Source organism: Brienomyrus brachyistius, chromosome 9 (assembly GCF_023856365.1).
Source record: "Brienomyrus brachyistius isolate T26 chromosome 9, BBRACH_0.4, whole genome shotgun sequence".
Classification (NCBI taxonomy): Eukaryota; Metazoa; Chordata; class Actinopteri; order Osteoglossiformes; family Mormyridae; genus Brienomyrus; species Brienomyrus brachyistius.
This window is the reverse complement of record NC_064541.1, coordinates 20,684,031-20,711,997: the sequence shown is the minus strand read 5'-3', so window position 1 is coordinate 20,711,997 and position 27,967 is coordinate 20,684,031. Positions and strand designations below refer to the sequence as shown.

At 49.6% G+C, this 27,967-nt stretch overlaps 1 protein-coding gene across 1 annotated transcript; it reads left to right on the top strand.

Moving 5' to 3' along the window:
* Positions 1–1,533: 1,533 nt before the first annotated feature.
* Positions 1,534–26,478, top strand: zgc:158766 (uncharacterized protein LOC100009641 homolog). Its single transcript, XM_049025346.1, has 24 exons — positions 1,534–1,667; positions 7,444–7,641; positions 8,863–10,156; positions 14,307–14,513; positions 15,028–15,151; positions 15,350–15,443; positions 16,151–16,237; positions 16,911–17,027; positions 17,135–17,233; positions 17,496–17,638; positions 17,759–17,897; positions 18,516–18,638; positions 19,004–19,165; positions 19,373–20,196; positions 21,214–21,463; positions 21,954–22,043; positions 22,131–22,355; positions 22,773–22,943; positions 23,308–23,485; positions 23,664–23,780; positions 24,451–24,711; positions 24,815–25,041; positions 25,286–25,347; positions 26,206–26,478. Exons 1-23 carry the CDS (start codon positions 1,617–1,619, stop codon positions 25,328–25,330), a joined length of 5,226 nt encoding a protein of 1,741 aa, XP_048881303.1. The 5' UTR covers positions 1,534–1,616; the 3' UTR covers positions 25,331–25,347; positions 26,206–26,478.
* Positions 26,479–27,967: the final 1,489 nt, after the last annotated feature.

The following is a 27,967-nucleotide window of genomic DNA, read 5'->3' as shown; positions in this document are numbered from 1 at the left end:
GGCGTGTTTATGAAGGTGGAGGATGACGATGGCGGGGTTTGGGCCGCCAGTGGAACATTAGCAAAGAATTATATATCTGGATGAGACCAAGGGAGAGTGAGAGGGTGGAATACGAGGATATCGGGCTGAAATATACAAACCAGCATGCAGTTCTGTGTGTCTGTAACCCCTATTGGACAGAGAGTGGGAACCAGCCAATGAGAATCACAGAATTTCTTATCTTCATTGTTTTTAAAAACATTCAGGGATCACATTTATTTCACCAAGTAGGCCAGCATCAGAAGATCAGGAATAAACATAAAAAAATGCATCGTCGTATCTGTTGGTTTCATTTTTAGTCCCTTGAGCCCGGTGCAGTAAAACGTAGATTTCTAAGCCGCTGAGCTCGAATGGATTGTACCGCCTCAGCGGGGACTGGAAGACGATTTGTGTGTTCAGAACAGACGCAGGTCAGACCTTCAGCCCTTCAGCGCTTCGCGGGTCAGAGGAGTCACTGGGATTCCCCCTCCATCTCTGTTTACGCAGGATATTTTCATATGATACAGCTTTAAAGAGAACTATGCTAGTTCACCTGGGCACTTAATCCTAAAGTTCGGAAGCAGAACGAGAACCTTTTGCTGTGTTTGTTTTCCTTGCATATACAGAGAATGTGGAGTCATGGATATTTTTCAATGCATGAGTAGTTTCAGTATTTTTTTTTTGTTGATTAAGTGACCAAACTAAGAGTAAACTCAGAGGACACTCATTCCTAAGAGGAAACTACGGGAATGTGGATTAGAGAATTTAAGTTCTCCTAACCATTTGTTTTTCTCCCTGCTCATTAAATTTTGTCTGTTGAGGAAGAAGCTACTGAAATGTTTTTTGTTTACAAATTGGTCAGGTTTGCCTTGTATTGTTGTAATTAATCAAACTTGCATGACTCAGATTTGGCATGTATACCACAGATGGTCAGGGGTCGGTGTGTGTCTGCAGCGTGTGGATGCCCCCCCCCCATGTCTTCGACTCCCCCGTTCTGGAATCTTTCCTTTACTGCTTTTTGAAATCCAGCAGAATAAGCTGAAACCCAAGTCCATTTGTTTTGTCCATACAATGAGTGACTGTCAGGGGGTGGGAAGGTGGGTTTGTATGGGGGGAGTGGGGGGGGCTCAGTGAGTGCCATACCCCTGCAGGGCGGAGGAGGAGGGAAATGATGGGGGCAAGCGAGGGGGGGTGGGTGTCATTGTTGTGCGTGGGTCAGGTTGTGAGTTTGTTGAATGGTGAAGGAAGTTACATTAGGGCCATCAGTGGAGCTGGGAGAGACTTGTGTAGTGGCGGAGGGGGGGGGGGAAGCTGGGGTGGGCGGCGGGAAGCTCTCACTCCCTCCTGCAGCACGATCCAGCCTCCCATCCGCCGGGAGAGAAAGGCAGACCAGCGGCAGGCAGCAGCGGGGGAGGCTGTGGGACTGCGGATCATGCTCCGCGCTCTTGGGAATCGGCTGCACTGCCCGGCTCTCCGTCACTGACTTTCCTGGGATTGGGGGGTGGGGGGGGCAGGGGAGGTCGGGGTGCCTGTTGGTTTGGAAGTTTTCATTCTCTGGTCCAGCTGTTTGGGGCTGTTGAAGGGCGTCACTCGGCAACATGCACCCCAGGGCAAAATCCCGTAGCTGTGACAACTACCTGAGTATTAAGGTAAGGCAGAGGGGAGTCGACCTGGGGGGGAGGGGGTCATATGGATTCGCTATGACACTTTCAGGTGCAGACCCCCCAAAAAGGATCATGTTTGGGGTAATTTAATATATCACAGACTTTAATGTTAGTGTATATTTACGTGTGAAATATGGAAATATTTAGTCTATTAGCACAACAGATGTGCAATTAGGCTTAAGTACATCACTTTCATACTGTTATAGAAAACTTCTCTGGAAAATAACGAGTTCATCTATGTGTCTCTGTGAAAAGTGCCTGGCCTGCAATCCTTGGCTCAGCCCTAAATTATGCATGTAGGCACGTAGCCTCGACACCCTGTTTTTAAGTGCTAGCCTTCAGCTGTCCGGGTTTCTGTCGGGGCAAGTTCAGTTATGGTGGGGGGGGGGACAGTTGGCAGGAGGAATCTGGTCTTCAAACACAGCGCCGGTGAGGATGATGGAGTGGTTTGAAGTTGTTCTCCTCAGATCCCTAGTCCGGTGAGGTCTGCTTGTCTTGCACCCGCACCTGCTGACTCCCGAATGCCCAGGTGGTTCGGGGCTGTTGTGCTCTCAGCTTTGCTTGGAGAAGCTTCAGTCATTGTCTAGACACAGCAACTCTCTTCAGACGAAAATATTATGAATTTCTAGTTACTGTCTTTGTTTATTTAGTCTAGATCTGTTTTCATCTTCATTGATGGGCCATACTTTCAAAGGGGGATTTTCAGTTCAGATCAGTCTGAATTTGGAGGATTTTCTTGGTAATTTTATTTAATTTCTCTTTTCTTGGTGCATGCTTTGTATTTAACAGAACTTATCTCATAGTGTTCTCTGCTGTAGAACGTTTCCCGAGGGCCATTCTCATCCACATCGTTAAAAGTTGGGATGCACTCCCACCTGCAAACCGTCGTTTCTCCCGATACCCTGGAGCGTGACGGCCTGACTCTTGTTTACCCACATTTCTGCAGAAGTAAAAACATTGTTACGTTTAAGCAAGGCCTACCAGCCAGAACCACAGCGTCGACCCCACCCCCTTCGCTAAAACGCAGAGCCCTGTGCTTTGGTGCGCTGTGCAGTGGGAGGTGGTCATGAAAACGGTGGAGAATAAGACTCCCACTGACACAAATAGGAGGAAGACAAAAGAAATGGATGACTGGCATCTGAAAGGGTCACCCCAGGCGGGCGGCTCAGCCGTGTGTCAGAACACATGGCGTCCATTTCGGCGTCTCTGCACATTCGCCACATTTACTATCAAACTCTTTGGGCTGGTGAGACGCTGCTACGACGGCCAGGTTCCGGAAAGCGGCTTCCTAACTGGGGCCTGTCTCCAGTTGCTGGGAAGCATTTTCCATGCTTCCTGCCCCACATCCTGTAAAACAAAGTGCCACACTTCCATAGGAAATTAATCTTTTTTATGGAAAATGTACTCTGGGGAAGTGAAAGCGAGCATTTTTACCCGTCACAATAAATGATGGAGTATTACTGAGTATCTGACCTAGAACCTGCATTCCATAACCACCTAGAACCAAACCATCACTGCGGTCCTTTGTTAGGCACAATGAACAATGACGCGGTGATGATTTCTATAATAATTATTTTGTAATTAGGCACATGTTGTTCTGTAAGGTCTGCCGCAATACCTGGTCTGAGTTTCACAAACGGGAATTCAGTTAATTTGGTTTTTGGCTCATTTTATATGTGCGTGTGACCATCTGTTAGGTGAGTAGTAGATCCAGTGGATCTCTGGATCTCTGGACCTTAATTGCAGGGAAGAAAAGTGATCCGAACAGCTTCCACAGCTTTAAGTCCCATCTAGTTGGTACGGGTCTCTGCTCCAGCATTGGTTCCGGACGCTGTTCCTATCTGTGTTCCGCATGCTGCTCTGTCCGGTTCCAGTGCCCGGACTGTTCAGGTTCTGCTGATCTCTGAATGGCGGCATCACCTTTGTATCCGGGAGTGATCAATGCCGGAGGCACCTGGCCGGTAGACGGTACACATCAGCCCACTCCAGACCTGGCACCAGCATCTAGGTTAAGGGGCCGCCCCCAGCCCCCAGCCCCCAGCCCCCAGCCCCCAGCCCCCGCCCCGGACCAGCTACAGTACAGCGGCATCACAAAGCACTCCATTCAGCTAGCCTGATTCCCAGCTCCAGACTTCACACAAAAGAAGTCCCTCCCCCGCACGCCTCCACACACACACCAGTCCTCCATCTTTCCTGTGGTGATAAGTAGGGACTCTTTTTATTGGGGAGGAGGGGGGTGTAAATACAGCATATGGGCAGTTTTTCATGTCATTGTAGTTGTGTTGATGCCACCTGTTGGTGGGGCGAGTGACATCCTGTGCACTTTGTTCAGCTGTGCCTGTGTGTCTGTGTGTGACAGAGACACCCCCCCACCCCCCGAGCAGCTTCATGCTCCACTGGAGGCCTGGTGCGCGGATCCATTGTGTCCCTGACCCAGTAAATGCGACCGTCGCTCCCCCCCACCCCACCCAGTGCGACCGTAGCTATTTACAGTGTGTCGGACAGCTATTTCAGAAGCATAATTTGGAGCCGTGGAGAAACATCATACCAGCTGACCCCCGTAGGTTAACCGCCAGTGCTACTTCAGCCGAGCTTCCAGCGTGTCTGTTCTCTCCCACATGGATTTTTCTGCCTGGAATTTGGCCGATCCCAACAAGGCTACTGGTTTTTCTGAGAGACAGGTTCTGTCATGTGCAGCTGCTGGGATGACCGGGGGGGGGGCCTAATGTTTTTATGTACTCCAATGTGTGAGATGGTCACAGCCGCTCAAAACTAACCACTCATGAAACACTATAAATTCCTTCTTAATGCAGTATAAAGCATCCGGAGTTCGATTACTGACTGTTATAATCCATTATATTGCAAGGTATTTATAGTGCATTATAAATAAGAGCTTTATAGAGCATTCCTAATGCGTAATAAACATGTCAATAAATGTGTTATGCCTTTTCATTAATATTTATAACCATGTTTATAATACTTTATGAATGCATTATAATGCATTATGAAGGTATGTGTGATGCATTAAAAAAGGGGGCTTCATAGAAAGTGTTACCAAATCTTCTTAGGCCAACTTCATGCGCCGACATATGTTGAATTTTCGCAAGGGAAAGTCATTAGAGGAGAGTTTTCTGTGAATGCCTTTTAACTGCTTTTCCACTGTTTATGAATACATCAACTTGTCCACGGTCACATGACTTACCAGTCATGCCCCGTCAAATCCACGCTGACCCCCAGGCCGTGTTTGCCCGCTTTTGCTAACAGGTACCTGTTTAGGTCTCCTGAACACCCTGTGTTTTGCTGAAGGACACAGCAACAGTGGTGCTTCTAGAACTCAAAGCTCACAGAGCATTAATTACAAGCCTTGGGTCACGCCATGGGCTCACTACGGCCGCAGGAAATTCAGCAGCCAAACAGGGGCATTTTACTGAACCAAAAGCTCGTTTGATATTTATAGCTAATAGCCTGTATCCACAAATAGCCTTTTTTTGGTGACAGAACGTGTTGGTTCCTGCTGTGTTTGTGGCTTGTGATTAAGATTCAAGTTCTGGTTTCAAGGTACATTTCCAGCCAAAGCTCAGTTGGCAGTCAGACCTGCTCAGGGGGGGGTTGTGTAGCTCAGGCTGTGCCTGTGTATGGAAGGTCACTGGTTCAAATCTCAGGGTTGTCACACTGGTTTTGCTTGGGCCATTGAGTGAGGCTCCTAACCCTCCGATTCGTTCAGGGACCGTCTAACCCTGCTGTCTCAATTGCACGTCACTTTGGATAAAAGCATCTGCTAAGTAATGTGTGTAATGCGATTCCTGCACTGCGGTTCTCTCAGCCTAACCCTTATGTACTTGTGTGGTGATTCTTCTCTTGGATACGGCCTTGGACATGGTCCTCAGCTGCTGGTGTTTAGCGCGGCGCCTCTCGATGACCTCACCCCCTTTTGTTATGTGTCTCTCGCTCCAGCTCACTAGCTGCCCAGTGACACGCCCCTAATTTTTAGTGGAGGGGAGGGGGGGCAGGACAGCGCCGCTACACAGCCAGCAGGGGAAACGACCATCATCATCACCATGTCGCTGGGTGGTGACACATTCACCCCTTTTGTTACTACAAAACACTCCCTGCGGCCCTAGCTGCCAGCATGGCGGACAGACAGGAAGGCATTTTCCACTCCGTGTCTCAGCTCTTTTGGCCCCGTGATGTCATTTCCTGTGGAAAGGACACCCGTGGAGCTGACCGTGTGTCAGGCTGACAATGGACTGGCTGATCAGTGGTGGGGTTTGGCGGGAGAGGGCAGAGGGCGTGGAAGCGCTATGCGGGGGCCCAGGGCACGGACCCCTGCCTCAGCGCATCCGCAGACTCCTCTGTGGTTGGAGGTGATGCTACAGATCTTTGTGAAACCGCAGTGGCTGTTTTGGCACAACCTGTGTGGCCCCCGCTCTCTGGCCGGCGTGTTTCTGCTGCTAGCGGAACCGGTGTCATTCCAGGATTGCATTACGACATTCCCCATGGCAGGAAAAAAAAATAATCTCTCCCCACTGTGGACACAATGGGGTGCTGGAGTGGAGACACGAGATACTCCCAGGATTTTCCAGCCCTTGTTTTTGTGTCCACCACCCGTGACATCATACCAACAGGTGTTTCCCCTCCTGAGCGCGGAACGGCAAACCGCGAGGACATTTCCTGTGACCTCCTGACATCCTGTGTGTGGCGAGGGGGGAGGTAGTGGGGTTCGTGAAACATGCTGTCTACGGGTGCCGTCCCAGGCCTGGAGAATCACCTCCTGGGTTGTGGATGCGTACCTGCAAGGCCCTTGCAATCGCTACGGAAACATACTCCATCTTCCCATGTGCTGGACCAGCTGTTGCGCCCTTTCTAGCTTCGTTGAATTAGCAGACACTGTAGTAGCGTGTCCAGAGCAATCGTTGGTTCGTTGGTGATGGTGATGCTTGGCTCGTCTTGAATGCTGCACTTCGTAGCTCCTTCGGTGCTCGTTACATTTGGTCTGTCGAGGCTCAGGACCACACTGGTGGGTGGGAGGATGGAACATAAGGGGGGAGCCAATATATGGCTCAGCAGGTCACAAGGTCACCGACTCAAGCCTGAACCACAGCAGAGCATCCGCATCTCAATTGGGCCGCTAAATTAAGCCCCCCCTCCTGGTCCCCCAAAATGGTCCGGGGGCACCACATTAATGGCCAGCTCTGCCCTCATACCCTGAGCCCCACTCTCAGTAGATACATGTCCCTGTGTGTCAAAGGAGAGCCAGATGGGAGCTGCGAAGCTTTCTAATGTAACTCTACTCTTATTAAACACGCCCATGAACTGACTGGGTGCATCTGGGCCGCCATCCTGGCTCATGGGGGGCCTGGCGGAGCAGCTCGGAATGGTGTGCAGCCAAAACACGTCCTGGGGGCATTCATTCTCATACCAATATCTGCAATATCTGCAGGCTGATTTTAATATCAGGAATTGTAATGAGAGCATAATTATTATTACACATTTGCTTTAATGTTCATTATTTAATGTGAAAAGCTTATCCCTGCTTCCCCTACTGTTCACCAACTGGCTTCTGCTAGCTGAAATCGGTCTGTCCTATTGTCACGGTGTATGAATGAATAATTAGATGATATTTATCATCCATTATATATTAGCAATAATATTAATGGAGTGGGTTAGGCTTAGGGATAAGTTTAAGATTAGGGTTAGGTTTAAGATTAGGGTTGGGCTTAGGGTTCCCCATCTCACCAGCCCTCCCCCTTCCATCCCATAGGACTCTGAGTCCCTGGACAGCTGTATCCAGAGCACCCTCTCGGCCCTGTACCCCCCCTTCAGCGCCACCGCCGCCACAGTCCTCTGGCAGCTCTTCAGCGTGGTGGAGAGGCAGTACCGCAGCGACGGCCTGCGTTGCCTGGTGGACTTCTTGCTGCCTGCCAAGAGAATCCTGCAGCGCATCCAGCAGGAGACTTGTGTGAGTGGGGGCGGTCGATCTGGGGTAAAACACAGAGAAGGGTCTGTGGAGACAGGGAGGTCAGACTGGGGAAGTGCGATGGCAATCGTCCCTGCCAGCAAAGAATTAAAATCTTACTGAAGAGGGACTGAGGGGTGGGAGATGCATCTCCAGTGGGGAGAAGAGCGCCGTCATGAGTGGAAGCCAGGCCAAGACAGAGCACAGCATTGTCCGGGAAATGGCCCGAGAAACAAGCTTCTCAACCTGCGAGGGGAGAAAGAAAACTATGTACCGCTAAAGAGGGATGCTGACATCCAATATTCGTTTCACGGGAGCCCCAATCGCTCTGGGCCAGGGCTCTGCAGGTTAAGCCGGGTAATATTATTCCTCTGTATTCAGCCTTGCGAGATAACCCTCCCCTCCCATAATTCCACAGGGCAGCTCAGCCCCACGACACCGAGGTCCTGCCATATCATCTGGAAAAACAGCTTGGAGTAGCCAGAACATCAGGAAGTGGGTCCTAAATAAAACCAGAAATACAGCCGTAGAATCATTTTCAATATTGGTAATATAGTCAATCCCTACAACTAATCCTCAGTGGCTCATATATGAACCTCCTAAGGTTTATGAGGTTCAGGATGTTCACATACCTCTTATCCCGCAACTGTCTTGTACGTCTCAGTCATTGGGAGCTTAGCTTGACAGCACTTATACCCAAATACAAGTCGTGTGCTTGTTCAGTACTGTCACTTTGTACAAAAGCATCTGCCAGATAAGTAAATGTAAACGTCATATATATGTATTAGTTACCTTAGTTTATTCAAGTTCCACCCTCAGGGCATCCTTTGTGCTGCATGTCGGCATCTCGCAGATGCGGTGCATGCTGGGTGCATGTCTCAGTGCTTCTGGGTAGCGGGTGTCTCCGTCAGGCTGCTCTTACACCACCCTCACTTGGGCCAGTAGGCCATGACCCCATCCTGTTATATGGCCTGTATAAGAAAACATGGAAAATGGATCACAGGGGCCGCTGTTGATATGGGCTTTACGACGGGACTGGCTAACAACGAGGAATAAATGGGGCTTGGAAAACGGCAGACAAACATCGTGGGCGTGGAATGTGGAGCTGTCGGTAGACGTGATCAGTGGGGTGATCCTTCCTCCGGGCTGCGTTATTCCAAAACAAGGTGCCAGTCCATATGCATGACTCACCTGTAGCTCACCAGCTGTTCTTGTATCTTGCAGGTTCGTTTCCGGGGCCTGCTGCTCTATCACGAGGGCTGGCCGCTGTGCATCCACGAGAAGGTGGTGCTACAGCTTGCTCCGCTGCACAAGGTCCGGCTCAGACAGGGCGACTTTTACCTCCAGGCGGTTCCTCAGGGTCGCAAGAACGTCAAGCTGGTGATAAAATGCCTGTCGGCGAGTGGCCAGGCGATCGCCGAGATCCCCGTGCCGGAGAGCATGTATGGTAGCATCTTCACCGGTGACTTCCTGCAGCATGTGACCCGCGAGCGAAACCTTCACCCGCTGCAAAACTGCCTGCTCACCACTGGCACGGTCGTGTACCGCACGCCGTGGACCAACGTCATCAGCCCACTGTTTGTCCGCAGCACCACTGACGCCATCATGCAGGCGCGCTGTGGCCCTGCACTCCGGGGCCAGCTCAGTGCCTGCAGTGCCAGTGGCTCCACCAGCACCCTGGACAGCCGGCGCAGCTCCCGCGACTCCCTCCACTCGCAGGGGGCCGAGTCCACCATGTCGGAGCCCAGCCCGCTGAGGCGCCACTCAGAAGCCGGGGCCGACCTCGCCATAATGCCGGGGGCTGCAGAGGACCGAGGGTATGCCAGAGGCTTTGCCACTTCGGAATATAAATGTCTTGGCTCGAGAATGAGCCAGTCATCCTCAGTTATCCTCGAGGGTGGTTCGGGGAAGGGCGAAGACCGAGGGTCCAAGGATAGGGGCAGCGGTGGACATCGGACCTTGTCTTTCAGCACGGACCTCAGTAACCCCAGTCCCCGCCGTCGCCATCCCCGTGACTCGGCGTCCTTTGAGACCCGAAGACTTTTCCGTAAGTCCTACATGGAGGCCCTGCAGAACCCTATGAATCTTGGGTCCAGCTCCGAGTCCATCCTGGAGGAAGTCTCAGAGCAGGGCACTGCCTCTGTCCCCAAAGATGACAGCCCGCCTTCCTCCAGTGGAGACTCGGGTGTCCGCAGCAGTCAGAGAGACCGCCCTGGCCAAAGGATTGCCTCCCAGACATGGCTAGGGGGCCAGGAGTCTCGGTTACACACGCCAGTTGTGCCCATTCAGCGAGGACTTAAGAATTCTGAACTCGGGAGGTTAGAGAGGCGGTCTAAGTCTCTTGAGCGGACAAACAAGTCATCGCTGGCAAAAGGTCACAGGGCACGCTCCTCCTCTGGAGGGTCGGACAGCAGCCCTCTGAAGAAGAACGTGAACGGATATGCCCTGAAGTTCAGGAAACTGGACTTGGAGGTGACGTTTCAAAGCACTGAGAGCCGCTCCGTTAAGGATGATTCAGGTGAATGTCGTCTGCTTGCTGTGGAGTTGTCTGTTGGTCTGACCCAGCTCACCTCGTCTTTAAGCCAATGGAGTGCTGCTAATTTGATTAGGCTGTTTTTGTCATTTGGTTTCAGGTGTTAAAATGTAGAGAGCTCCATCCCAATAGCATTAGCGATTCGATAGCATTTGTCATCTTACAGTTCAATTCAAAACTCATCACTCAGAATGAAAGCAGCATATGAGAATGTGTTTCAGCTCTTAGTATTGCAATCAGCAATAACAGGTGAACCATCCATCCATGAATCCTTTCATCCATCAGTCCATTCATCTATCAACCACTCAGGCTCCCAGTGACCCTGTAGATGCACAACAATAAGAAATTTTAGAGTCAGTTAAAGTGGAGAATAGTGAAGCAGTTTAGTCAACATCACTGACAGACAGAAGCTACTTTTTGCTTCAGGTACTAGGATTTGGAGTTTAGTTTTTTGTCAGTGATGTGAAAAAAAACAGCTTTAGTCACAGACACATATTGCTCAAGTGTATGATTACAAACATTGGGGGTTGTGGCGGTGCAGAGAAAGGCTCGGCACCAGTAACCGTGCCCTTCAGATATGAAGCGCAACGGGGACATCTAGATTGCAGAGTTTATGAGCTGCGGCTGAGCGAATACCAGTTATGATGCTATTTGTTTTGGCCCCCGGGGGTGCTGGCTGCCACCCTGCCCAGGAAGCTCTGCCTCAGTCTGACTCATTCCATGGGGCTTGGTGCGGGAGGGCGACTGCTTTACTCCAGCGGGGCTCATGGCCTGAGCTTTCGGTGTGGCTGTCAGCTGCCTGCTGGGGAACCCTGCTGCGGTTTGGCTTAGGGTCTCTGCCTACTAAAAACGAAAAAAGGTGTTTTTCACGGAAACACATTGACTCCGCCCCCAACCCCAAGACCCTCCCCCGCATAGTGTATTTACTAGTTATCATTTAAAATATTCCACATATTTTCTGTAGCTAATTCTTGTATCAATATGTTCCAATATATATTTCTCTCACATACTTATTCACACACACACACATCCTTGTATGTTCCTAACTTACACAATCATATCTGCTATGGAGTTTTCAGCGTGATGCTGCACAGAAAAGATGTTTACAGGAGCCTTTGGGAATCATGGGCTTTTATTCACAGGAGGTCCGGTTACAGACCTGCAGGACCCCATGTCACAAAGCACCTGGCATTAGCTAGTGCTTCTGAGGAGGGGGAGGGGGCACTTGGGTCCCAGCAGGATTGTTTGCATCACAAGACAATGTGTCTTATTGTAGCGGGGCGAGGCAGGGGAGGACGCCGTGGGGGGGGGTTCAGAACCACGGCTGTCCCTCCGCATAGGCGCCATTCCTACCTGAAATTCAAGGACAGTGGGGAAAACGGTCTTGGGTTTTATTTAAAGGTACAATGACTTTGACTGATGATGGAATTGCCCTTTGATCTGTAGTTGCTTTATTCTGGGTTACCACTTTGTTTTGTGTTGGATGGCTACATGATGCTGGCTAATTCACCAACCTAACTCAACCCAAGCCATACCATCCCATCTCAACTCAACCCAAGCCATACCATCCCATCTCACCTCAACTCAATCCATGCCATCCCATCTCAACTCAACTAAACTCAATCCATACCATCCCATCTCAGCTCAACTCAATCCAAGCCATCCCATCTCAACTCAGCTCAATCCATGCCATCTCATCTCAACTCAACTCAATCTAAGCCATCCCATCTCAACTCAGCTCAATCCATGCCACCCCATCTCAACTCAACTCAGTCCAAGCCATCCCATCCCAGCCCAACTCAATCCATGCCATCCCTCTCCAACCCAGCTCAACCCAATCCAAGCTAGCCAGTTTCTTAGTAGCTGCATTGAAACCTGCATGAATGCAGGGTTTCAACAGAGCCACAGAAAGTGCTACTGCGATGGGATGGTGCCACTTAGTCAGGACAACTCGCATGAAGTTGCACCTTCTTATAATAATGTGTTTTGCAGCTTGAGTAATGTAATTACATCAGAATGAAGCTATTTATGTTTGTTAATCTTTAACCTCATCTGGCCAGTCTTTTTGTCAACTTCTATTTGGCTTTTTCCCCCAGCTCCCTATGGATGTTAGACATTTACATTTTATTATCTATTTTCTATGCCTTTTTTCAATATGAATTGAAATGATTTCTTTTCTAATCAATTGAATCACAATACTCTATAATGATTAAGTGCAAATTTATGAAAAATAAGAAACGGAAATCTAGCATTTACTGTGGCACCCAAAATGGAATTCGGAGTCACTTGACTGGATAAGATTTCGAAAGGCTTTATCTTTACAAGGTCCTACATTTCACCTTTGACATAAGGTTGTGTCATCACATTGAAGTAGAAAAAGGTATAAAAACAAACAAGACACTGAAGGTTTCCAGGAGCCTGTAGGCCTTGATTGCTGAAGAAGTTTGGAGCTAACAGGACCCTTCCTAAAGTTGGTCATTTAGACCAGGACGTGGTCAGGGAGTTGGCCAGGAACTCAATGTCCACTGTAACAGATATGAGTAAGGATGAGAGAACCTTCCGGAAGGGACAACCATCTCTGCAATACTCTGCCAATCAGCTCTTTACGTGTAGAGTGTCTGCACTAAAGCCATTCCTAAAGGAAAGACATGTGCCTGACGACAACTATCACACTGAGAGCTTGAGGGAAAGATGAACATAGTCAAAGACGGTCCACAAAGAAAACCTTCTTCAGGGAGCAGTCAGCTTTGGACTACTGTGAAAATCCATTCTCCGGCATCTGAAGCACACAGCCAAGTGTGCGAATGGCCTCTGGACACGTCTCTGGAAATCGGTGACTGGCCAAGTTAAATCTTGGAGTAGAACAGAATAATATATCTGCAGGGAGAATATTGTGGGTCACCGACATTCCCAGTACAACCTGACAGAACTTGAGCAGTTCTGCCGGAAAGAATGGGAGGAATGGCGGGAATCCAGGTGTGCAACACCGGTAGAAGTCTAGCTTGGAAGACCTGCAGCTGTTAAAGATGCTCCTACAAATTAATGAATGCAGGGTCTGGATCCCTTTGTTAAAGAGAGATTTCAGTTTTATTTTTTAATACATTTGCTGAATTTTTTTTTTGTCATTATGGGGTATTGTGTGTCAACTGACAGAAAAAAGAATCAGTTGTATCGATTTTGGAATGTCTACAGCATGAACAACTGGAAAAAGTGGTCAAATTGCTTTCTGAAAGCACAGTAAACCCATCGTTTCAGAGGTAGTCTCACTTGCTGAAATGCACTGGATTGGGGTATAAGGTGTGTCAGTGTCTGGAAAGGAGTGTTAAGCTTTTGAATGATTCAGTGGACTATCCCTCGCCCCCAGGGTTTTTACTTTGTTACATGGTTCCTTACACTGTAGGCTGCACTCGCTGGCTCTTTTCAACCCCCCAGGCGCTGTTGGCTGGGGCACGATTTACATTACTAGGCTTGACAGCAATCATCCCCGGGGGCGGGGGGGGGGGTTCTGGGAGAAAGCTGTTGCAGCTGGGAGTGTGAGTAGTCAATCAAGCAGGCCCTGGGGTGTTGGAGTTCCAGCTGTGGGAGGGTGGCATGCGGCGTAACATCATCACCGCCATTTCCCGCCTCCGCCGGAGCAGCTAGTGCTGGCGAGCGGAGAAGCGACGACTCGGGATAATTCAGGGCTCTCCTACCTGGGAATAACGCCGTACCCGAGAGCCGGGATGAGGTCTTACCTACGGAAACCAAAAGGGGGAGATGGGTGAGGTCCATGAAATATGTTGTCTCTTACACTGAGAATGATTTAGGCTTACATGTGTTTCCTTCTGGGGGTTTTGGAGAGCAGGAAGCAGGTTAGGGTTTGGCATGTGGTGAGTGCTCCTCTCTTGGTGCTGGGTTCGTTTGGGATGTGTGGCCTTTCATCCTGGGGTCTTTGGGGTAGGCAGGTCTTTCCACGGTGTGGCTGCTCCCCGCGTCTGAAAGCGCAGCTAAGCCAAACAAACAAAGTGTCTTTCAAGAGAAGCTCCTGGGGGCTTTTTGAAGTCGCGGGGCTCAGTGCAGGTGAGGAGGCAGCTGGTGGCCTCTTCGGCGTTAATTACAAGGCTGGCTTGCCGTCTTCTTGCCCCCCCCCCCACAGGGCCTCACGGGTCTGCCTCTGACACCGAGCACCGACGGGACAGCCATACCGGGGTCCCGCCCCAGTCTCCCAAGTCAGCTGCCACGTCCCCTAAGCAGCAGTTTGTGCTCCCGACGGCACCCGCTGCTGACGACACTCTGCATCTGCCCAGGCTGGTGTCAGAGGTCAATCAGGAGTTACTGTCATCGGGGGCTGTCGTCCTACCGGGTACGTGAGAAAAGGGCGCATGTCTCATGGCGATATCACGATAGGGGCCAGATTTCCCTCTGTTTCGTAAAATTTTTTTGAAATTAGATAATCGGATAACATTGGCTTTAGTGATTCATTTTTCATAAGAACATAAGAAATTTACAAACGAGAGGAGGCCATTCGACCCATGAAGCTCGTTTGGGGAGAACTTACCTAACAGCTCAGAGTTGTTAAAATCTTATCTAGCTCTGATTTAAAGGAACCCAGGGTTTTAGCTTGTGCTACACCAGCAGGAAGACTATTCCATACTGTGTAAAGACGTGCTTCCTCAAATTCGTTTTAAAATGTTCTTCCGCTAATTTCCACTTATGGCCACGAGTTCTAATATTTATATGCCATTAGTATTGGCATGCAGCTAATGCCCTGATAATGCAGTAAAAGTGTGAAGCTGTAGGTGATCTTCTGTTTTGTTTGGGGACTGGCAGGTGACCACATTATCCCAGCAGCTGAATTTACCGTTTCGTCGCCATAGGTAACCGGGACCGCAGCGGGCGAGCGCTGTTACAGGTGTGCTCTCGCAACGCAGTCTGGACACGGGAGGCATTCACAGCCAAAGAAATGGCCTCTCTGATTGGCTACTACTACACCACGCTCCGGTAAGCAGCGAGCTCACATGACATACCTGTAGTAGACACACTGTGAGTCAGTGCCTGGGGATTGTACACTTGGACTTACTCATCATGTGAATGTGAATCATCAGCGAATGTCGTGTGAAGAAGCTGTAGGTTTTAGCTGCTCTGGCGGATCTCTGAGTGGGGAGACGCTGTCTAACTCGGCTGCTGATGCGTTTTCAGGAGGGACTGGAGGGAGCAGGGTCTGACCTTCCTGGTGGACACTCGCAGGCAGCAGCCCAGCCCCACTCTGCTCTCGTCCCTGTCCGAAATCCAGGTAAAGAGCTGGCTAGCAGAGGCCTCCCTATCCTCGCCAGCTGTCCCGTCCCGAGAGTCAGTCCCGTCCCGAGAGTCAGTCCCGTCCCGAGAGTCAGTCCCGTCCAGGACCCTTGGGGTGTAGCTAGGAATTCTGGACCCCCTAAAAAATATCCCCTTATCCCCCCTACTAAGGTTGCTATTTTCAACCTGAAGAAATGCGGGTCCCTGATAGAGTTTGCAGAACAGCAGGGGGAGGGAGAATCATAGATGGAACGATGGAATGAAGTTTCCCGAGCGTATAAATGATGGTTCTTTTTGTATATAGGAGCCCCTATAAAGTGCTGGGCCTCCTGAATCAGCCAGGGTGTCCATGCCCCCCCCCCCCCCAGCTCTGACCCCCTGCCTACTGTTTCATTGCATTTCCTGTAAATTTCTGCCTCTGAGAGTCTTCCCTGGAGTGTCTGTGAGGCCGCAGGCCGGGTGTAGCTGACCAGGGCTCATCGACTCTGGCTGGAGGGGAGAAGAGGATCCCTTCTCTGTGGCTACACCAGCTTTGTGTGGGGCACTAATGATTACAGTTTTAAATATTACTGCATCTTGTTTATTTCCCATTTCCTCTCAATAAATGCACAAAACTGTACAGTTCCTTTTTGTATTCTCAGAACTCACTAACACGCTTCCCGGTTCCATGCAGTGACCCTCCGGTCCATTCTCTCTCCATTCCAGGCATTGATGCCTAATGCACTTTACTTGGTCCTGTTTCTCGTGGACAAGGAAGCCGCATCCAAGCTGGAGAGGGACCTCCTGGTTCAGGTAACGAGGGCGTCATGCTGTAGATGTCTGGCTGCTGTTCAGACGGGCTCCTGTGAATGTGCCTTAGCTCATTCAGCCGGGGTTTAAGGTGCTTTATTCCCGGAAGCCTCACCCTTAGTGACACGGTGGGGCGTGTCGACAGGAGAACGACGCGTCGCTTCACGAGGCGCTGGTGTGGTCAATGTGTGAGCTGTGCCAGCATGAAGTTCTGGGGCCCTCCTGAAATGAGGCGTCCTTAGTCAGGGAATGACCATGAGCTGGTACCCCGGGCCCACACTAGGGATAGGGCTCATCAAGGCATAAGCCCTCTAAGCAGCTGCATAGGGCTCAGTGGCCACCAGGGGGCCCCCTCCTCTTTCAGAATGGTATTGAAGATGAGAAATGACAACTAGATTAATCAAATTTCAGTTACTGCTCTGGCAAGTGCTGGGCCAAATCTGCTCTGCCCTGTTGGTGGGCATTTACAGTAGTCACAGTAGCAATTACAATTACACTAATTACAGTAGTAATTACAGTGGTTTTTGTGTTATAATTTCAATCCTTTCCATTCTCTGACTTTTATTTATAAACTGTGATCACCCTGAGTTTGAACTCAAGCCGGGACTCGACCTCGTAAGTCCTAGATGAGTAGTTAGTGAGTGTTGTGTGTGATGTCCCCCCCCCTCCCCCGCAGTACGAGCTGCTGACCTCTCTGAAGGCTCTGCAGAAGCACGTGGACCCCAGCCAGCTCACCCGGGACCTGGAGGGCAGCTTCACGTACGACCACAGTCACTGGCTCCAGTTTAGAAGGGTAGGGGTGCCCAGTGACCAGAGACGTCACATGAAAGCTCAGTTGTGGCCCTTTTAAGGGGCTGTGAACGGCTTCCTTATTCTAACCACACTGTGTGGAACCCGCAGAAAATCGAACCATTTGCCGGCAGCTGCAGGTCGGCTGTCTCCTCCCTCCGGGGCTCCATCGCCACCCTCAATGCCAGTGGCAAACTGCACACTTCAAAGGTGGGTCACCATGGAAACAGGTTACCCGGGCGGTGGGGCAGTGCGTGGTGGTGTTCCCGTGAGAGCCAAAGTCTCACACACTAACCCAGATAAAACGAAATGTGAAAAATGCTGTAAGTGCGGTTAGGAGATGAACTACAGATACTTATCACTTCTGTTAGTATTTCTGTTACAGCTCTCAGTTTTTACAATGTTTAATACCTGTAACTGCTGCCCGAAAAAATAAAACATGGAAGTAACCGATTGAGGGCCTTTCCTGTAGGACGTGGCGGAGATCATTGAGCGTCAGAGGAGCTTGATGAAGAGTGTGCTGGACGACACGCACCTCAACCGGCTCCGACTGGAGGGCGGAACCGTGCTGGCCCGCATCAGGAAGGAGGAGGCCAGCGAAAACGACAGCTACAGGTACTGAGCTGCCTCTGGAGAACAGGCAGGAGATGAAGGTGACCACCTCTGGAGTGAAATAATCTGAATATCTTAGATGAATTAAAAGGCCTTAAACACTCTTTTACCGCCTTACATTAGGGATGCAGTGGACATGGTGAACATGCTGTACAACCAAGTAGATGAGGAGGTCCACAAACTGGTGATCCTCTCTAACAAGTCCCTGAAACAGCTGGAGAGCCTCCTGGAGGTCCGCAAGTTCGAAGAGGGGAGCGACCAAGTATGGCCATGGTTATATATCTGCATACATGCTGTACCAGTCTGGGCACACCTGCCAAAAATCATCTGTTTTTCACCACTGAGAAACTCAGTGTGGCCATTCCAGGTAGCCGCATCGGGAAGCTGCTCGGAAGTGTGCCGAGATTCCGTAATGGTCGTCATCAGATCAAAGGGAGCGTTTGGACTAAGTCTAAAATCTGAGAAAATGCTGAGATGCTGAACACTTCCTTGGTCGTTTCAGCATTTGATATGTATCACTTCATCGCCTCAAAGCCTGTTACTATGAGGTTAATAACATCTAAAACAGACATAAAATGCATTAAAAGCAGGTATGTCCAGAATTTTGACTAGTACTGTATGTATAAAATTTGTACCCATTACTCACTGAAGTGCGACTTGTTGGATATCATTGTTTCCACACGCCTCCAGGGTTGGGGGGTTCATGGCCAACATGACCCTGCCTCAGAGCTAGCACCCCCTCTGAGGTCGTCCCCTAGGCTGCCCGGCCAGGCTCCTGCCAAACACCATCGCCCTGTACTCAATAAGCGGATGGAAGTTGGGTGGATGTATTTATTGTATAAATAGGAATGTAAAAACAGATCTAACCGTCACTCTCCAGATCAGACTATGGTTCAGCGTTGAGGGGGAGAAGCACCTCACCTCCCTGGACTCCGTCAACCTGTCGCTCAATGACCTCCGACAGATGAAGCAGGAGATGGGCTCCTTCCTCGAGGAGGCAGCGGTAAATCGCCTCCCCCCCCTGATCTCCAGTAGCACTCTTCATGTTCTTCCTGCCACACAGAGTACCAAACACTGACACGTCCTTGGTTCCCAGAACCTTCATACTTATATCAAAACAAGAGTATGACCCCACTTTGAAAATTGTAGAAAAAATAAGCCTTGCTGAGCTCATTTGTGGCTGCGCTCTTATTTATCGTCACTGGATTTGTTTGTAAATGTGTCTATTTATCCTGTAGCTGCATTTAGGCCAAGTGTTCCCCGACACCTGCCTGTACTCTTACATGTGTCTACTAATGAGAACATGATGTAAACATGAGAACTTGAAGGTTTCCGGACACAGGTGCAATGTCTCATCTTCTACCACAGCAACACCAAAAGCACGGTCAACAGCTGATCAGAGATTCCCCCTCCGTGCCCAGCTCATCCCTGCTGGACTTAAAGCAGTACCTTGGCACCGTATCGGGTCGCATCGAAAGGCGCAAAGCTGAACTTGACGTCCTGCTCAGCCTGTACGAGTTCTACGACTCGGTGGGCATGTCGAACGTCTGGAACTCTTAAGACTTTTGCGTGATTCTGCATTTCCGTGTAACCTTGCCATTTCTTCTGCAGTGTTTAAGAAAGGATTCCTTTTGAATAAAGTACTTCAGCCTTCAATAAGGAACAATGGCAATTTTCTTTTATTCCTACAAGAGTAAAATATGTTCATTACTAGGTCTAATACATAATCCCTTACAGGTTGATCAGTGGATGGAGCACTGCCAGAACTACTTCCAGCATCTGAGCATGGAGAGCAGCAGCGCCCCATATCCTTCAGCGGTGGTGCAGGTGCTGCAGGACTACCACCACGAGGCCTCCAAGTTCTCCCCGGAGAACTTCAGCTCCCTCAATGCGATGGTGCTGAACCTCAGCAGTGAGCGTGAGCTCAGTCAATGGAACAACATCTGGCAGAAGTGCCAGAAGACGCGGCAGGAGTTGGAGGAGGTCCTGTCCAAAGCCATGGCAGGTCCGAAACACCCTGTGGAGACCGGTGAGCCCTCAGGTGTGGCCACCTGCTTGCTGCCCAGCATGGCACCTTCAGAATCCAGAGCAATGTCTGCCTTGGACCACGAGGACACCAAGGCCCCATCTCCGGGCCCTTTCTCCAAGAGCCAGTCCACCTTGTCCTCGGCCCTCTCTCCGGTTTCCCCCGGCTCACCTGGGAGCGACGCGCTGGGTCTGTGCCCGTCTGTGTTCGACGACACAGACAGCGACTGCACCGTGGACTCGTCTGCCTCCTGCCAGTCTGAGCCGGTGGTCTCTCACGCCACGCGGCACCGCAAGCAACCGCTGAAGAAGATCATGAAGAAGACGATGAGCTATGACCTGTCCACACGGGACAGCCCGCACGGCTACACCGGTGTCTACATCAAGGGGCTGGAGGTGGCCCACAACGTGTGCGCCGACAAGAGGCTGCAGCGGCCCGATGTCAAGAGCCCCCCACTGGGCCGCAGCCGCAGCATGTCCTCCCCCCCTGGGGTCAGCTGCATGCACCAGGAGGAGGACCCTCGAAAGCAGAGCAAGTAGGGATTCTTTAGCATTGACTCTTTCATATAGAGCAGCATCGCTTTTTGAGAAGTAAGGTCAGCCAGTCAATGGGGTAATTGGAGCGGGAGGGCCGCCGTAGCGTGACCACCTAATCCATTGGGGGGGGGGCACTATGAGCCAGGACAGGGTTTGTGAACTACCATTTCTATTAAAACAACTTGGCACTGAGTTCTTGCTGTGTGCTGATTGGTCAGTCTCCTCTAATCATGCATGTGTCACTAATGTTAATGTGAAACAGCCGGATGAGTCTTTCAATCAAGGAAACAAACCAGTCAAAGCACAAGGAGAACTGAACCAATTAGCCAAACACAGGGGTCTTTCGGTTTTAAGGTAGTTTGTAAAACCTGAAGTAGCTCATAATGTCCCCCCCTCGACATGGATTAGGTGGTCACTGTAGCCCAGTGATGATGTCATTATGCTGACCCAGGGATTTGAAGCAGTGACCTTCCGATCGCAGGCACAGCACCTAGCCCACTTACCCATATTACTGGGAACGGGTGACCTTCTTATTTACTGGGTAGCACTGTTGCCTCCTGCCTCTAGGTTAGGGGTTTGAGTCGCATGTCGTTCTCATGCGAAGGTTAGAAAACATCCATGTTTGTGACCTGGTGTCTCTGATCCGCCTACGGTGTGTGTCCTCGACACGAGGCCTGAAAGTCCTGGTTACACTGGTTTTCTTCTGTGGCTGCGTAGCTTCCGTGGATGCAGAAATAGCCCCTGGAATGTTCTGTGTTTCCTGTAATTTGCATTTATGTAACAGTTAATTTTCATGTGTTTTTTGAAAGATATTCAATCTCTGCCTGAATATATGGCTAAAAACAGTTGGATGCTTTGTAATTTAGCGTTGTCATTTTAAGAACAATGTCTCAATCAGACTGGCAATGACTTTCCTTCCCAGTGCAGGCCCAAAAAACAAGTGCCAGTACAAATATAGTTGTCAGTACTTTGCTTAAGAAATTACAGAGGTTCGTGTGGTCGTCTGTTTTTGATAGCAAAGTCCAGCACATCATGGACGAGATGATCGCTACCGAGAGGGAGTATGTGCGATCGCTCAGCTACATCATTGACAGCTACTTCCCCGAGATGGAGCGGCCGGACCTGCCGCAGGACCTGCGCGGAAAGCGCAGCATCATCTTCGGCAACTTGGAGAAGCTGTGCGACTTTCACAGCCAGTACTTCCTTACGGAGCTGGAGCACTGTGCCCACTCACCCCTGTCCATCAGCAGCTGCTTCCTGCGGCATGTGAGCCCCTCTTATCTTATACCACACTATGCTCTGCCAAGTATTGCTATGCCATGCTAGGCTAGGCTATGCTGTGCTATACTGCAGTGATAGGAGTAAACAGAATATGGGAAATGTATTCATACCAGTTTACACTTAATGACTAGTTTTCCACAGCACGTAACTGGATAAATTTGAGCTAAGTACCTCACTGAAGGCTGTTACATCCAGACCACATGAAGACCATTAGGGTCACAAGACCTGCCATTTTAACTGCTTCATGGTGTTCATGTGAAATGTGTTGTGAGAAAAGGCAGACATCTGAACGCATTGTCTTGTTCCGTGTTCAGTAGCAGTGAGCTTCTAGTACCACTTGCTGTGAATTGACAGGCTAATGGTAAATAATGACATATTACTAATGAATCAAAGCATCAAATTACTAATGAATCAAACTCGTGGCTGAGGGTTTAGGGTAAAACGGACTGTATCAGCGGTCTGTCGCTCTTGGCAGGAGGATCAGTTCGGGATGTACGCCCTCTACAGCAAGAACAAGCCCCAGTCGGACGCATTGCTGGCCAGCCATGGTAATGGTTTCTTCAAGGTAGGCGGCCGTCCGTCCCTGTCGCACTTTGGTGGGACTTGGGCTCCTTTCTGGGCTTGTTCACTGACCGCCTGCCCTGCTCCCCAGAACAAGCAGCTGGAGCTGGGGGACAAGATGGACCTGGCCTCCTACCTGCTGAAGCCCATCCAGCGCATGAGCAAGTACGCCCTGCTGCTGAAGGACCTGATCAAGGAGTGCGGCCACTCGCAGGAGCAGGAGCTGAGCGACCTGCGCACCGCCGAGGAGATGGTCAAGTTCCAGCTGCGGCACGGCAACGACCTGCTGGCTATGGACGCCATCCGTGGATGTGACGTGAGCACGGGGGCAGGGTGGAGGCACTCGGGGGGGCCACCTTAGACCAGGGCTGTCATTAGAGATCTTGGGTCCCATGAAAGCATATATTGTGCGCCCAGCCCAGGCCAGTTATATTATGTCCACATTTTTTAGGACCCCTGTCGCTCAGGAGCCTTTGGAATAGTCCAATCTGCCCCCCCCCCCTTTACAGCGCCCTGGGTGGCACAATGACAATGACAGCATTCAGGATCAGGATAGATGTGAAATCCACTCCGAAAAAAAGCCAAGTATTCTTATCCAACTTTCTAAGCCAGTTTATCAGCCAGAATTGTTTTCAAAGTGGTTTTTAATATTAAATTACTGTAGAGCACAAATCGCACGCGTCCCTCAGCCTTCATTGTCCTCCATGGCGTGAACCTCCACCTCCACCGGCAGGTGAACCTGAAGGAGCAGGGGCAGCTCCGAAGTCAGGACGAATTCATAGTCTGGTGCGGGCGCAGGAAGTACCTCCGCCGTGTCTTCCTGTTCGAGGACCTCATCCTCTTCAGCAAAACCAAGAAGATCGATGGTGGTTATGATATCTACATCTACAAGCAGTCCTACAAGGTATAGCCTCCTGCGACTCAGCCACTCGTTTGTGTCCCCTGTAGAGGACGTCACGTGTTTGCTCACGTTTCTCATACTATAGATGCAGCTGCTGAGACCCGTTATGTTTCTAACCAACCCAACATACGTTTGGTTATTTGTATCCCTCTGTCTCAATAGGATAGAGGTCTTAGTGATGGATTAAATTAACATTCCACTTGTACTGTGATTTCAGGCACAGTAATGCCCAGAAATGGTATTCTAGTCATTTTTGAAGCCTTTCCTTTTGTCTCAGAAGTATTACAGACGAAATAAGAGAAATGTATGTCCATCCTGTCCACTGAGTGTCCATCCTGTCCCCTGAGTGTCCATCCTGTCCCCTCAGACAGCTGAGATTGGCATGACAGAGAACGTCGGGGACAGCGGCCTACGGTTCGAGATTTGGTTCCGGCGGCGGAAATCCCAGGACACCTTCATCTTACAGGCCAGCTCGGCAGAAGCGAAGGCCGCTTGGACCTCCATCATCGGCAAGATCCTGTGGAGGCAGGCTTTGCGAAACCGAGGTGAGAGTCTCATAGCTGTTGGGGATCGTTAGAAAGAGGCTAGGATCACCCTAACATTCCACACCGACCAAATTTAAGTCAATTTAGGGCCTCAAACCATGCTGGTTTGATAGTGCGGACTCACATGCTACATTAAAAACAAACTTCTTAGTTATTGTAGCTTTGTTTTCATCTTCAGAGCTGCGGATGCAAGAGATGGTGTCCATGGGGATCGGAAACAAGCCTTATATGGACATAAAACCCAGCGAGGCCGCCATCAGCGACCGAGCCATCGACTACATCATGAAGGGCTCAGGTATACTGCGGCTCTGGCTGTTATTATCGATAGTTACCTGGTAATCAGCAGCTCATTTTAAGCTCTGAGCTTTCCCTCCGTTTCCATAACAATGACGAATCTCTACCCGCATCACTGTGCGCAGTGTCTCCAGTGTTCAGCTACCGAGCCAAAATACTGATCTCTGATACCCGAATGTCTGACTGATTCTGAATAGTCGGAGGTTGCGGTTTGCGGCCTTTACAGCTTAATTACCTGGAGACACGTGGGCGGACTCAAAGAGAACCAGACAGTGTGGAGAATTTCGCAGCCCAAAGGAGGGAGTGGTCGGCTCCCTGATTCACTGTTTGTCTCCGGCGGGGGGGGGGGCGATGTGGGTGCCAGGACTTGTTTGATTTCCAGGTGTCCCACCCGCATGTAAATATCAGGATCTAATTGAGCACCATGCAGACTACGGCTGTAGTGAAGTTGAAAAGGTCTGACAAGTTATTATTGCAGAGGAAAAACGCGACGGTGTCTCCCGCTCTGGTCCTCGGGGGCCAGCAGACAGTCTGAGCTGCACTAAGGGCTATTTTACAGCGATAACGAAAGGATTTAATGAAGGTCTGTGGCCATCAGCACAGGAATGCCGGAATTCTCTGTCCCTGTCATGCTGTCTTTTAGCCCCTAACTCATCCTGTACGTGTTTCAGAGTCCCGGAGCCGAGCCTCCGTCGCCGTGTCCACGTTCGACCACTCCACCCCCTTCAAGAGGCCGCACTCCACCATCTCCAACAGCAGCACCTCCTCCTCCAGCAGCCAGTCCTCGTCTTCCCTGCTGGGCTCCCTCAACCTGCACCTCTACCCCTCCCCCGCCCACCCGCTCCCCGGGACGTCCTCCTTCGGGCACTGGCCGTACGACTGCATCGAGGAGGACGAGCTGGAGCAGGACAGCGGCAGCCAGCCCTCCATGGGTGTGTGACCAGTGAGACACAGGAGCGGCTCCACAGGAGAGCTGCATGTTACACCTTCATCTTTCTCTCTCTGTTTCTTCCTCGTTTGTGTGTTGCGTCCCAGTCACTGAGAGCTCCGAGACGTCCTCCCAGGGCACGTCCAGCGACAGTGTGACGGGGCTCAATGGCCTCACGCTCCCGGCCGGCCCCAGTGCTCCCATGGATACCTTCTCCAGCGACACCACCTCCCTCCCATGTTCATCCTCATCCTCCCCACGGCAGGGGCCTCCGCGGGCCCTGTTTCAGAAGGACCAGGGCCTCCAGCAGCAGAGCAACAACTTCATTATGGCGGTAAGTGTCTCCTCCTGCCTCTCTGCTGCCCCCTGGTGGCCAGCTGACACGGTACCAGCGCTTGAACTGGCAACAGCAATCCGAGTGCCGGCTGCTACCTGCCGCGTAATTGGAAACAGAACAGCGTCCCGAGTTGCGCTGAATTGCTTCCTGACGGCCCCTCGGCCCAATCCCGTCTCTCTGTGGAAAGCTAAAGCTCTCATTGGTCCATCTGACCATATTCTGTTCTGTTTTTTTTTACCAGAACGATACATCTCATATAACAATAGGCCTCTCGACAGCCGTCTGACTCAAAGAGGCAGCTCAGTAAGTATCTGGACTCATCAGACAGATTGTTCTGGTCGGTTCTGATCTCCATTAAGCCAAAATGCTCCTCTTCCACCTGTTCCTACTAATATGTGTGCATCGGTGTGTATGTTTTTTAAGCAAAATCTGATCATTCTTGAACCTTGTTGATTGTTGGTTTGTGCAGTCAGGGTTGAGTTGACTAGGGATTCCTTTGTTTTGTCTCGGAAGTCATTGTTCCTTCAGTCCTATCTGAATACTTGAAGATATTGTGTAATTCTGTCCCATAAATATGTTCTCTTACGTGAGATAAGCCACTTATATATTATAACTTATATAATTATAATATTACTTATACCTGGACATGATCATATAATTGTGAGTTTATCTTCTGTAAACTCAATGCATGATTGGGTTCCTTTTGTTATATATATAGTTTTGTCATGTTAATATCTACTGTTTATGACATATGATTGTTATTCATTTAAAAGTTGTTAATGGCGTGTTAATGAGAGAAAAGCTAATCTTAAGATTACTATTACTATATTAAGTATTGACTTATTGTAGCAAAGATTCTAGCTCATGGGAGTTTGACACAACACTGTTCTGAGGGCTGGAGGAAATATGATTGGTTCAGAGAGATAACCAATCAGATTGTAGAGGAGGTGGGTCCAAACAACTAGAGGAGGTGAAACCAACCTATCAGATGACCCAATAATTTTTCCTTCTGCCCTCAGAACATTTTTGTGTAAGTAAAACTCCCACGAGCGAGATTTTAGGATAGTTGTTTTTTGTCGTAATTTTGAGGTCGGGAATTAAGAGGATAATGTTTCTGTGTGGTGTGCTACCTTTTGATACCCCGTTGTCTGTTTTCTCTAGCTGTGAAGCCATGGAATACGCGACTCACGGGAGCACTGAACTTCACCCTGCCGTGACTCTTATTTCGTCAGGAATTACTTTTTGGGGGGCATATATGATAATTATGTATTATAAATGAAAAGTCTAATGTCTATGCAGTACTAAAAAAAGAGATAAATGCTGGTACGTTAAGAAATGTATATTGGATTAGCTGACTAGTGCTGTAATACTGTTTATAATGTAGATGAGCTTGTTTTATTTCGTTTACAAGGAATAAAAGAGCAACGATAACAAGATGCGTATCACCTTTAGTCATCAGTGAAGAGTTCTTCCGGTTCAGAGGAACTATTTTCGCTGTATTGTGCAATGTTTAGCGGTAGTAATGACATTGCTTGGCTGTACGTAGTATTAAACGCGATTAAAACAGAAGGAGCGTGAATGCTGCCCTTTCTTTCGGATAGGAGCTGCTAGGCGGCGCTGGGCAGGTTCCCGTTCCATTTCACAGGCCCTGATCTGTAGCTGAAAACATGGTTATGATGAGCATGACAGTGAGACCCAGCTGGACCTGATCCGTTCGGCGTTTATTCATTCATTCTGCCAGTGCAGAGGGGAGCAGATGGGACCGAGATTTAGCCGCCTCCCGCTAGCGAATCTGAGTCGGAAGCATGGTCAGTAGCCACCTCCCGCTAGCGAATCTGAGTCGGAAGCATGGTCAGTAGCCACCTGCCGCTAGCGAATCTGAGTCGGAAGCATGGTCAGTAGCCACCTGCCGCTAGCGAATATGAGTCGGAAGCATGGTCAGTAGCCACCTGCCGCTAGCGAATATGAGTCGGAAGCATGGTCATTCTCCCTCCCTATGCAGGGTCTCGGGGGTCCAGAGTCTATGCTGGGTGCCGCTGGACCCCTTTTACTGGGGCACAGACCCCAATATCGATTTGCACGTTACGGTCCGGGTCCGTATACTGTGACGCAGACATTGCCATCCGTGTATGAGTACCAACGATAATATGACAGGACTAAAGAAAGTTTTTAAATAATACTGATGATCTTATTTTGACTGCGGAAGGTTAATGCAACAGTATAGCACATTTTATACACACAGCAGGCACTGAAGGTCAAAATTGTGGTTTGAGTAGTGGGGGGGAGTGCCCCCGTAGAGCTTTATGTCTAGCAACACCCTTTGAAAGGCTTATCGTCGTTAATGAATTATAAACTATAAGAAAAAAATTTTGCAAATAAAATACAAACATCTCACTACAGCTAAACAAAAGCATTATGCGATTTTTAATACTAAGCTAAAGTAATGATTTGTTTGTTTTTACTAATTGTTGGAAATAATCTGAGGAAATACAATCCAACACATTGTCTTCAGATAACCATTAATGTTACCTGGATCATACTTCGCCCTTTTTAAGGACATTAGTACACAATGCACTGTACACTACATATTCAGGTATGATTCTCTAAAGATCAGACCCATAAAACAAGTCTAACTTTCAGGCTATCCCTAGAAATAAAATTATTAAAACTTAACCTGGAACTAAAATATATAAATACTAAATAGAATAATATCTTTTAAATAAGAAGTCACACTCAAAAGGAACTAAAACTAAACTAGATGTCAAATGAATATTGAAAATAATATAAAAATAATGACTGAATTAGAAAAAAATAAGCAGGCGGTTTGAAGTGAGGCGCCCTGGAGTGCCCGCGGGCGGTCTGCGTGCTCTCGAGCCGGCTGCGGTCTGCGTGCTCTGGAACCGGCTGCGGTCTGCGTGCTCTC

Bases quoted from the DNA above. Each gene is read 5' to 3' on its own strand.
- zgc:158766 (XM_049025346.1), top strand. From the start codon at position 1,617: ATGCACCCCAGGGCAAAATCCCGTAGCTGTGACAACTACCTGAGTATT. The intron at 14,514-15,027 runs GTACGTGAGAAA...TCGTCGCCATAG, and splicing joins GGGGGCTGTCGTCCTACCGG to GTAACCGGGACCGCAGCGGG. The intron at 17,234-17,495 runs GTGGGTCACCAT...CCTTTCCTGTAG, and splicing joins GCAAACTGCACACTTCAAAG to GACGTGGCGGAGATCATTGA.